At 30.6% G+C, this 12,917-nt stretch overlaps 1 protein-coding gene across 2 annotated transcripts; it reads right to left on the reverse strand.

Moving 5' to 3' along the window:
• Positions 1-6,305: 6,305 nt before the first annotated feature.
• Positions 6,306-7,094, reverse strand: LOC111033940. 2 transcript variants are annotated; one of them, XM_022314900.1, is made up of 4 exons: positions 6,957-7,094; positions 6,733-6,893; positions 6,479-6,586; positions 6,306-6,396 (listed from the first exon to the last, which is right to left on the reverse strand). In XM_022314900.1, exons 1-3 carry the CDS (start codon positions 7,067-7,069, stop codon positions 6,480-6,482), a joined length of 381 nt encoding a protein of 126 aa, XP_022170592.1. In that variant the 5' UTR covers positions 7,070-7,094; the 3' UTR covers positions 6,306-6,396; position 6,479. The 2 variants fall into 2 exon arrangements, with proteins under 2 accessions (XP_022170592.1, XP_022170593.1); XM_022314901.1 differs by having other exon boundaries at positions 6,309-6,396; positions 6,461-6,586.
• Between the last annotated feature and the right edge of the window lie 5,823 nt (positions 7,095-12,917).

Below are 12,917 nucleotides of genomic sequence, written 5' to 3' on the forward strand. Positions count from 1 at the left end.
TTAAATACACCTCATCCTATTTCACTCAACGACATCTGTATAGTCGCTAGACCACTACATCATAATAATATTTAATAAAATAATAAACCCAATATTTTGAACTATTTAGGTATAAACATACATTTGAAATATAAGAGATTAAAGTATATCGTAATAAAAATAATTGACTTAAACATTTGACTTAAAAATGATGAAGGTATTATATTTTATTGTAGACTCTATCTTAGTATCTACAACACTTTATTATTAAAAATGTGAGTTTTTCGTACATATAGTTATTGCTGTGATTATTTGTAATTAAAATAATAATAATTTAATAATAAATAAAAAACAATTGTTAACATTCATTGATTAATGTTAGGTGTATGAACTTTTTAAATATTATTATGATTTATGACTTAAAACTATAAAAGTTTATACAAATTATTAAACTAGTATTTTATAACATTATATTTATGATTATGGATATGTTAAAGAAGTGTTACATGGATAAATATAATGATTATATTATGATTATATTTAATCATGCAAATCAAAACAAAAAAGAATAATGTACTTAGTGAGTACGGGGCTTTTTTTTCCTAGATTCACTGTATAGGCCTATCCCTCACGCTCACGATAAATGTTCTCGCTCCCACGGTCATAATGCGGGTCATCCCGAATTAATATATTATTATTTACTGCTCACACTCGTACACGTGTGGCCATTTATTTGCAGCTGTATCCGTTGCTACTCACGTATTAGATCATCACACTTCTTCGAAGTCTCGTCTGAAAATTTTCTCATTTCACTCCCTCTTTAATAATTAATTTTTACAAATTGAGGTCAAAGTGACAGTGCTGAACACCGGATGTATACTATTTATACGACCATATTACGATCTATAATATAAATAACAATTCGTTAATGCTTTAGCTGGAGCGGATGAGTGGTGCGATTTCTATTCTGACAAAGCTGTACAAGCTACATAATATTTTGTTTTTCACCCGCATGCGTGCAAATCAGCTAGAAGTTAGGACTCTCCATTAATATTATTATTAAAATAAAAATTCGTGTAAATCAACCATACACACTCACAGGAATATTGGACGATAAAATATCGTAGTCTCCATAAATTCGGGTAGAGCACCTACCATTATTTAGAAGCACGAACTAAGATATACAGGACTTGGGGCACCTATCGATTCCGCCAATGTAGCATCGATTCCGCCAGTATCGACTCCGCCAGTTCAGGTAGTCTAAAAACAACCTATCGATTCCGCCACCTACCAATTTCTACCTCGACATGGCAACTGCAACTGTCAACCTGTTTCGGTTATAACAATAATAATGTGTCTAAAAAATAATTCAATAATTAATTTAAATATTAAAAATAAAATTAATAATCAGTATACTAATTAATACAATACAATATATCTATATATATAATAATACAATTAATTTAGTCAAATATAGTTTTAAGTTATACAATGATATTTGTATAGTATGATGGATGCCAAACTAATGCAATGTGAATTAATATATATATACAATAATACAATATAGTTAAATAAATAAAATTGTATAATAATAATAATTTAGGTATCTACAAAATAATTCAATATTGAATTTTAAATTTTAATATAAATTAATTTAATCAAATATAATTTTAAGTTTTCAAATAAATAAATAAAAAATAAAATAAGTTTTACAATGTTATTTTTTATAATGGGATGATGTCAAACTAATGAAATGTGAGTGGTTAATTTTTTTAGCCTCATAATCTTTTAATAAATCTTCGATTTTTATTTTTTGATGAATATATTTTGTGTTCTTACTAATTTTTGTTTTGTGAGTTGATCTGAGGATAATGTACGTATCTGTTTGGATCCTTGTGTTTAAGACGTGTATAAATAAAAAAATGTTTGGGTGTGATTTTGTAAACAAAGAATTTAGTTTTGCGTGGAAAGATAAATAAAGCGTGGTTCGCTCAGAACTAATGGAGAAAGAGGCCCAAACATTGGGTGGAAATCTCGAAAACTCGTCAATGTAGTTTTCAGTTAAATAATCACAAAATGTTAACACTTTTGGATCATTAGGGCAGTGTACCATAAACTCTTCTATAAAACAATCAGAAACTTCTCTGGACCTATAAAAGAAAGTCTGAATATTTTTCTTAACCATATTCCGAACTCACAGTTTTTATTTTTATACACGTCTGTTAATCCAATTTCTTGGATTTTTTTCCACCAACTTTGCGTTAAATGGAATCTGCATCCGATTACTTGTATTAATGACCAAATCATTTTTACCCCAGCATGAATAGATTCTTCAAAATCAGCCACAATTGTTGTCAGTTTTAAATTTAAATTTAATTCAGCACATTTAGTTTTTAAAAAGCTAAATGCTAATTCATAAATATGTGTTGTTTTGTTAGGTAATAAAAAAAAACTAATGGAACATAATGCCCATTTATATTTACATGGATTGTAAAAAGTTGATAAAAAAACATAGGACACGAAGAAAATTTACCATCAACAAATATTATATTAGACGAGCTTAGAGCCTTTAGATTACTGTCTGTAGAAAAACACATATTGTTCACCAAATCTGTATGTATTAAAAATGACTCACCTTCAACAGTTCTTATTTCACGATTATTCATAGCTTCAATGACTTCAATAAGATTTTTTGGAAGCGAAGGTATGAGTTTTCTACGTTCTCGATGTATACATTGTTTGATATTGTCAACATAGTCATTTTCCATGATATTTTCAATTTGAGGATTTTTTAGTATTTCACGATTTATAATTTTTAAAGAACTTTCTGTTACATCTGTAAGTTTTCTCTTGAGTTGGTTTGAAAATAGTTTTTTTTTCAATACATTTATTGACTGTTTTTCATGATTTTTATGGTCAATATCATATTTTAAAATTTCCGTTAAGGATTCGTTAATGTATATTTTTGCGTTACACTTTTTATTAACACATTTCCACTTATACGCACATAAATATTTCACAAAGTTTGTTTTAAAAAAATTTTCATTTTGATAAATGAGTCATTTTCTCGTTCACCAGCTACGATTTCGAAATTCATTATTGCGAAGTATAATGACACGATGATAAATTGAGACTAACTAGATTAGCGTTGGACAATAGTACAATACTACTAGTCGTTTTTCGCATAATTACAAGTTAGATTATCATCAATTAGCGATAACAATTTTATACAGGTATTTCATATAATATTTATAAATTAGCTATGTAAGTAAAATAAAACTAAAATGTTCGGGAAGATTATTTTTTCCCTGGCGGAATCTTTAGGTTAGAATTGCATTTTGCTTTGCTTTGAAATTCATATCAATAAACTGGAGACCCCGAAACCACATTATTAAACTCTTTAATTAAATATCTACCTATTTAACACACCATGTGACGTGGCGTGGGATGTGAATGAGTGTAAGCAGTGGTTCTGATAACTTACAACTCCCCCCTCCACCCTTCGAACACACCAATATACACAAGATAATTTAGTTATGATCTTCAATATTTTTTTTTTAAACACAGGTACCTAAATAATAAAAATATTTTAGTTAGATATCAAATCGATGCATCTTGTTTTTAGTGAAATCGTCAATTACATCATCAGTTGATCAAAATGGTTTTAATAGTAGTTTTTAATAATACAATTACAATTGTTATTACCTGGGCTATAAAAATTCTGAAAATATTGTAGCCGACATTATTTCAGTCGAAAATATTTTATCTGACAGTATTTAAGTCGATAAATATTAAATCCGTTCCATATTTCAGCCGAACGGTAAATGTCCATGGTAATATCACAGATTAAATGAAACCAGATAGTGCACTTCGGAATATAACAATAGATTTCCAAACAACAGGATCTGATTGGTTACTGCGCGATGCAGTAGGTCCAAATAGGAGTAACAAAAATATTGTAATACAATAATTTACGAAAAATATTGTTCACAGATAAAAAGACACTATTTTATTCCAATTAATTAATGCATTTTTATTTGAATAATTTGAAAATATTATTATTGGAATAATAATGTTTTCAGATAACTCAAATACATTTTTATTCAAATAACTATCTAGATACAATTTCATTGGAATGACGCCCTACTCTCGTAGATCATATTGTTCCATATTGATCCATGTTGATCCATATTGATACATATTAACAAATAAAAAATAACAGTTATTAATAATTAATAATTATAAATGTTTTAATGTTGCTAATTTTCTATTTTTCCTTATTTTTTCAGAAGCCATCTCCCTATTTAAAAAATTTAATGATGAATAAATCCTAAATCTTATGAATAAATTTAAAAGATAGTCTTTATTAAAATGTTCACACGGGTGAGAATAGTAAATTGATAGCATACTAAGTTTCAATTTTTCACCTACTTTATTCTCAGCTGCTAATACAGGGAAACGATTAATAAACACTGTTTCTAAACTATTTATATAATTATAAAATTCTGAATGTGGCATTTATAGGTTTCCAAAAGTGGATTTTTCAGAATTTTCATAAGCTTTAAAGTAAGAAAATAAAAAGGATGGTTCTAAATTTTTTTGAAATTTGGCATAATTTAAGCAAATATCGCAAATATGTGTTTCCAAACATTTTTTAATAAAATAGCCACAAATATAAGTTAGTCTATTTTGATCAGGCAATTCTAAATCCCGATAATCAACAGATGTTACCGGTATTGAAGATTTAAATTTAAATGGAGTTTTATCTGGAAACATAATATTTTGAACCTCAGAAATGGTAGGGTCTTGAATATTAGATAGAATGTCATCAAAATCTTGCAGGAAATTAGCATTGTTGGAATGTTTAAAATAATTCATGAAAAATATATTTTTAAATGAATAATAGAATTGTACTGGAGTTGGATTGAAATTATTTCCTTGTCTCTGCCTAAACGTGCAAAACAAGTTCTCAAGACAATCATGATTGATCCTGTTCGTAAATAAAACATAATTTTGCCTAGTAATTACAGAAGATAAGGATTGCCACAATAAATTTAAGCTAGCAATAGAAACTAACCATCCTCTTATAAACTTCATTATTTTAGTTACATCTATATTATTTTTGTCTAAAACTATTAAAGAATTAAACATTTTTTCCATTAATAATAGGTGTGATCTTTGAAGCTGAGAATTGATAAATGGTCTATTATAATCTTTTGAATTCGGCCTTTTATAAGAATTAAAAATGTCAAATAATTTATCAATATTTTCTATAAATTCAATTGTAGGCCTCGACTTAAAAGGAAGTTTATCTAAGGCTAAATATGTTTTCATGCCGGCTGCCACTGTGGCACTAAACAATTGTGCCGCCAAATAAACACGCATCTTCTGAAATGCATTAGGATAGACATGTGAGTTAGTTAATTTGGGAGCTAATCTTAAATTGCTAGCACTATCTTTCTTGTAAAACGACACAACATATTTTTTGTCAATAAAATTGTCATCTACTTTAAATTTATGTTGTAAAAACATATTTCTAGTAGCCTTGAGAAGGTGTGGTGGATCAAAAATATAAAAAATCTTTTTGTTATTGATTTCAAAATACGGACGAGAAGGAGAAATACTAAAATTATTGCTTAAGCCTATAAAATTTGATCCCATGTCCGAAATAAAGGCTTTAACATCCAATGGTGTACTTTGTAGTTTTATTAGTGCTGTAAAAATTATGTCTTGTAAATCATACCCGGTACAAGTACTGGAAACTAAATAATACGCTAAAGGCAACTTCCAATTCACATTAATACCCCTGAGCATTAATACTAATGCAAACTTCGCAGGTTCATAAGTCTTGCGATAGTTTGTTATGTTGAATCCCATGATTTCATCTTTTTTTATCAAATAGTATAAATGACTTTTTATAGACATTTCGTCTGCACAAAGTATGCACTGTACTGCTTCAGAAGAATAATTTTTGGTTTTTAAGTTTATAAAGGAAAATAGGAAATCATTAAGACCTGGTTGAATTTCAAATTTTGAGGTAGATCGCTTAAGTGTACTTATACTAGGCAACGATAAAGTTATACACTCTGGGGCCTAAAAAATAAATTGTTATAGCAAATTGTTTTAGAGATTTTGAATACCTGTAACCTGTTTTTTTCCTAGATTTAAACATTAAATGAGACCTGACAATTAAGAGTAATGTAGGAGATAAAAATTTTTGGCATTGTTTTAAGAAAACATCTGTGGAATCATTATCTGCTAATACATTACTTAGAGTTGCAACAGTTTTTTCCAAATTCTTAATTTTTTCCTTTGCTTCTTTCAATTCCGATCTTAACAAAATTTTCCTGGGTGTAGAATATGACAAATGATCTGGAGTCTGAGAAGAAGAGTCAGAGGTATTAATTAAAGATGAGCCTAAAAATAAAAAAAATACAAATTAATAACATATTTATGAAAGAAAAATGATTGACTAAATAACCTAGAACGAGGAGCTTACATCAGCTAGGACATGAAATTGGGCTTGAGCATGCCATTGGTGTTGATAGATCATTTGATTCATTCATTGTTGAATCACTCTCGGATTCTCTTTTCGCAAGAATTTCATCTAAAATTAGTGAGAGCTAAATTAATACACTAATAAGTAATAAGTACCTATTTTAGCCAAATATTAGACAGTGAGCTATCTAAACTATATATGTTTTAAATGATAATATTAAATTGAGGTCCAAGATACATCTAATGATATCTCACCACTGAATAATGTTGGAACTGCAAAATCAGTCAGCCTGTTTTTTTTTTGAACATTAAGGAACATTTTGTCTTCAAAATGTTCACTACATATTCTCAGGTTCTGAACAAATGCATTTTTATCAGCATATTCAGGCAAACATTGCTTAATCCACTCGGAACGTCTAAAAAATAAAATAATTAGTAAGTTAAGTTAAAATTAAAATAAACAATATAATGCTATTTACCTTTCTGTATTTTTTGGCATAGTAAAATAACTAACACCAACAGAGGTTCTCGACTTATTGTTGCAGTATTTTACTGCGCATGACAAGCCATTTCCCTTTTTTAATTCCATCATAAAATAATAATTATGAAAAGTTAACAAAAATTTTGCAAGTACTTATAAAAATTAAATTTTAAGCACGTGACCAAACAAACACATAAACAAAACATTATCATGAAATATGTTTGATAACATATAGCGTACGGTATGACCAGTTTTATGAAATATGGTAAATTTATTTTTTCCTTTCCTAGCCAGACTGATTTGAGAAGTACAAAAATTTGTTTACATATTACCGACTTTCATGAGTGCACTATCTGGTTTCATTTAATCTGTGGTAATATTAAAGAGGTAACCACAGTTATAGATTTTATATTTATACCTGTGGGGGGAGGCCTTCAAAATATTGAATGTCAAACAATTGAACGCCAAAATATTGAACGATAAAATCTTGAACATAAATTTATATCAACATCTTGAACATTCAAAAACTTGAACATCAAAACATCAACTATTTGACATTCAACCGTATAAATGGCGTCCCCAGTGGGCAGTGATCCAGCAATATTGCCAACGTGTAAAAACGTAAATTATTTACAGTGATGCCCGAGTGGTCACTCTCTCGCTACGCTGCGCTCGGACAAAATAACGAAAATATCTCTCGACTTGCTCTGAAATACGGTTCGAATAAAATAAGTGCCGGGTAAAATACAGTTCTGCTAATATACTTGTGTACGTTATAATTTTTCGGCTGAAATAAGGATCACCCGAAATATTTTCGTCCATTTTACGCTCCCCCTTTTTTATAATAGGTTTTTAATAAAAACGTAGAACTTACCAACACACACCACACTTGCATTTGATGGACAAACTCTTTAGTGAAATATATACTTATATTATGTACTTAGTTTTGTACTTTTGCCAAATCCATTACAATCTCAAACATAACTATCGATTAATTAGACCATATTTTAAAAGATTTTCGTCATTTTAACTTGTTATTTATTTATGTTTTAAAATAAATTATAATAAATCACTAAATATATTTAACTAGCTGAATAACCCGGCTTCGCTCGTGTGCAGTTACTGCTTTCTCTAAATGAAATTCTTAAATCAGATATATATTATTTACCTTTTTTCTTTTTTCCGTCCCCTAACAACATTCCTTAAATAAACGACGTGAATTTACCAAAAAAAAGTAATAGCTCGTAGGTTGTTCAGTTAGAGTTAGTTTTATAATAATTAATAGCCGACCCCTGTGCGCTTCACAGCACCAAAACAAAAATGCAATAAAATTCATATAATTTTTCCTAGAAAATCATTTATTTTTTTCCAAATTCTTTATTATCAATCCAACACCTTTGGGTAAACAATATTCTTTGTTTGTCCATTTGGGGGCATACACAAATAAAGAATTTGGAGTGCCAACTCTTGAACAGGTATAGTTGCGTGCGTAAAACAAGGCTCTTCCAAATTCAAACCACATACTTGGAGCGTTTGTCCTTGTGCGTTATTGATGGACATGGCGAAAGATAGGTGCATGGGGAATTGCAATCGTTTGAATTCAAATGGCAAGTCTGTTGGTTATCAGAGGGATACATGGGATGAGTACAACTTTCCCCTTCGCTTTGCTAGTCAATATTGTAGCTTCGATTAAATTCGGCATCAATATTTGTACAGTTAATATTGTGCCGCTGCACATTTTTGGTGCATTTAAATTCCGTAATAAAATAATTGATGAGCCAACCTTCAAATTCGAGCAATGCTGCGGCATACCGTTGTTCGTGTTATAAAAACACATACCTACCTACTAAATGAAATCGTAAACAATTTATTAGTTTTTTTCCTTCATTTAAAATTATAAAAACAAATGATGTTATCGAAGTATCAATCGTCGAATGTCAAACACCAAGTTTAAATAATCGTTAGGTTGATAAATATACTCTTAAAAGGAAAATCTCACTGAATAGTATCAAACCTAGAGGTACTAGAAGTAATATAAATGTAGGTAAAACTGTAGTGTCCGCCTAACTGTATCCGTCAGAATTCCGTCTTACAAACGTACCTACAACAAGTCAAATTTTACCAACATAGGTAAATTTTAAGGCACCTAGATAATATTCTTGCAATCTTGCCTTGGAATTTAATAAGAGGTAAATTCACTCTAATTTGAGAAATTAAAGAAGTGAAATGTATTATTGTGAACTTGAAATTGTCTATGTTGTACTCTTGGCAGACGGAGACAACAAATACCCGTATGGCGTCCTCTTAAGGTCTTAAAAGTATTAAAATACTTGCGTCATATTTTATGTAAATATAAATTATTAGATGGTGAAAAAAATGTCAATTAAGAGCACGCATAATAATTACTGAACGTAACAAAAAAGTGAAAACTTAATATAATGGCTTATCTATATAATTAATTAATAATAATTCGAAATTATAACAGTATATTAGATACAGTAGTATCAGCATAAATTAAACATCATAAATACTAACATTGTAAAAGTATATGTATTATTAATGATAACTGAGTACTATTAATAGTTCGAAGGTTAACATTATAGGTCTCATAATATTTTAGATAAGAATATTATTTGCAGGTACATAGGTAGGTACTTGATAAACACTAATAACCATAATTTATCACTATTATTCTTTGCAAAATGATATAACTGACTACTGAGAATTGTAATTTGTATATTTTCAGAAGAAAATATTATACTGCATTATGTTAATAGATAAAACTGGTGATTTTAAAGGGCCAACTTATACGTCAATTACGTCGTTGAGTTTGTCTGCGCCGAAGCCACTCCTACTTTGGAACGCGGTTAGCGGCAACGACTTGCGAAATGTTGGGGACGGTAAAAGGTTACTCAGCTCTATATATAAGGCCTAATGTATTAGGTTTATACAGTAAGTACTTTTTAATGAGCGCAGTGCGCAATTCGTATATTTTACAGTAAAACAATAATAAGTAAATTAAAACGCCCGGGCAATATACGCGCTACAATGAATAATAATAATAATATAAATTTACAATAATAATGATAAACAAATAAAAAAAAAAAACTTGTGAAATATAAGTTTATGGATTGGTAACAAAATAACAAAATGTATATAGGTCATATATATATATACCTGATCGGCACCTCTGCGCAATGATAATGCCGGCTGGAAAGGCGACAGCGTACTCTGGGACACCACAACGTCAACACGTTCCATAAAATATCGTAGTCGACCAAATTCGTCAAACCTCGACTATCTCGTGGTTTACGACAATTTTGGTTCAAGACGGCACACGCTCACAACACACCGAATTTCGTGAACACACGAGGTTGACAGTTGTGGTGGCTGTGGCGGCGGCGGCGAGCGGACGGTGCGTTGCGTCTCGCTCGACCGCTGGAAAAGACAAAAAACAGACAACGAACGGACGAAGGTTACAGTGGACATCGCCGGCCGCGAGTGCGTAGAGGGGGGATGACCTTTCGCGGACACTCCACACCGATCGCGGAGACTTGTAAAGCCTTTGGCCATATGCCCGCATAAGCGATTCGGCGGGAAAATCAGCCGCGTTCGAACAGAGTTTTTGTAAGTACGTACAGTACGTAGTCAACGGTCATTAGTTATTACTTAATAGTCATTATACTCATTACTCATGTAGTCATGTAGAGGCTGTATTATAATGAAAACGCCCAATCACATAACACCGAATTGCCAAAATACGTCATACTTTAAAATACAAAATTAGTTATTAATACCACTACCTAAATTCCTCATCATTTGTATCATATATTTTATAATTATTTAGTAGGATCATTGATTATAAATACTATTTATAATCAATGGTAAGATGTTTGTATGGCATTTTATCAATATTGATATATATAAGTCCATATATATAAAAATTTCGTGTCACGATGTATGTTCGTGATAAACTCCGAAACTACTGAACGGATTTTGATGAAACTTTCTACATTTTGTGTATTTTGATCTAACTTAAAAGATAGGATAGTTTTTATCTAAAATGTTTAAATATATTTATTAACTTTTTAATACATTTACATACTTATGTATAATTGCATGGTGTATTTCGGGTATTCCCGTCACCGACCACGATAGTAATCTATATACTATCTTCTATCTAAATAATGTATAGAATAGTTCATAATATATATTACATTATTATCTCCATAATATATAGAAAAGTTTTTACCTCGATTGAGGCCCTCAATATTTTTGCTTTGCAATAATTGTGAAAAAGAAAGTTTGACTGAAGTAAGTACAACATTTTATTTCTTATCCGCACTTTTGGAGTTCGCAGTTATGGTACGCCTCCATTTCCCGTGTGCTTAGCAGCGTCCAGGCTATATATATAAATGAATGTCTGTCCTTCTGTCTGTAAGTCTCTTATGCCCACCTAAATGACCAAACCAATTTTGGCGAAATTATTTTGGGTTTGAGTGGTTTCTTGGATGATTTAGATTCACAGTTCCTACATGTTACCCGGTTGGTAATACCGGGGAATAGCTCAAACAGGGATTTTGAGATATACGAAGAAAATTTTTGTTTTGGATGGTGATTTTAACTTACCAGTTATCCCAAGACGTCTCAGTGTAATGATTTGAATGGTCTTGCTATTCCCCATCTTCTCATCTTTTAAGTTCAATGTGTTCATAAAATGTTTGCTTTTAGTGGATTTTTCCATAAAACTCCATTTTTAATTCGAAGGGTTCCACTCTCATATTTATTTTCTATTAAACTGGCTCTACTTAAATAAATTATTCTTTTGATTCAATTGTCCCCATATATCTCCAAAATGAAAGTCGATTAAGCAGATGAATTTCGTTGCTAGGACTGAAGCACTTAGTTATACTTCAAAAATTAATAAATTTCCTCTATTAATGATGTCAACCTTTCTATTGACACAAATACATGTGATCTCAGCATTTTTAAAACTCAATCGCTTGGCCTAGGACTGATTGTTTGCGCTGTAATATTTGTTGCATGCTATCATTTTCACGTTAGCGTAACGGTATTTATCGTTTTCGGTGGTGCGTTCTGATACAGCGCTAGTTGTCAGGTACTATCCGCCGGCTACTAATTACGGCCGTTATGCTTTCCATATTATCATTCTCATCTTTCAAAAAAGTACAAGGTTCTCTTCCTCAGTGTCATCGCAAGTATCATTACATATTTACATATTTACATCAAGTTTTCTCCATTTGCGTAGGTGGCACTAAGGTATTGTTACATAATTCATCTCATTCTCAATTTCAAGGAACCGCGCCTACACCATATCTGTTTCTCGTTCTCTTATGCGTTGTGCCGTCGACTGAATATACCTATCCAATATAATTTTCCTCGTCTCATTAATTTACTTTTCATAGGCAATATATCATTTTTCTGCCTGTGTTTCAAATTGTGTCAATTTTTCTATATTATTCATTGTACCTGCCATAACCATGTTATTCATTTCTGTTATATATGATCTTGTGGTTGTGAGTTTTTCGTCTGAGCTGGTGGCCCGTTGGTCGTACATCCCCGGGATTTTCACACATTTAATATTATATCATTGTATTTTTTATCGTGCAAGTGTGTGCATCCCAAGACGGTAGCGTTCCGGTTTAAAGCCACCAACGGACACCAGTCTCCAGGTAATCGGGTGATGAGCCATATTATTTATTAATTATTAGTTCCTATTATTCATATGTATATTTAGTATATTGATACTGGCAATCTTATTATTATTATTCTGTGTATTATATATTGTGTAACTAGCCAACCAGGATAATTATTTATTATTTCAATTCTAACTGTTACAAACTTATTAAATATCTTTAAGCTACCTCATTATACAGTCCACTATAAATTCATTCCTCATATTATATCCTCGCTTAAGGCACCGCTGCTAATTATTGTG

Source organism: Myzus persicae, unplaced genomic scaffold, assembly GCF_001856785.1.
Source record: "Myzus persicae strain clone G006 unplaced genomic scaffold, MPER_G0061.0, whole genome shotgun sequence".
Taxonomy (NCBI): domain Eukaryota; kingdom Metazoa; phylum Arthropoda; class Insecta; order Hemiptera; family Aphididae; genus Myzus; species Myzus persicae.

Bases quoted from the DNA above. Each gene is read 5' to 3' on its own strand.
- LOC111033940 (XM_022314900.1), bottom strand. From the start codon at position 7,069: ATGATGGAATTAAAAAAGGGAAATGGCTTGTCATGCGCAGTAAAATAC. The intron at 6,894-6,956 runs GTAAATAGCATT...TTTATTTTTTAG, and splicing joins ATGCCAAAAAATACAGAAAG to ACGTTCCGAGTGGATTAAGC. The intron at 6,587-6,732 runs GTGAGATATCAT...CACTAATTTTAG, and splicing joins AGTTCCAACATTATTCAGTG to ATGAAATTCTTGCGAAAAGA.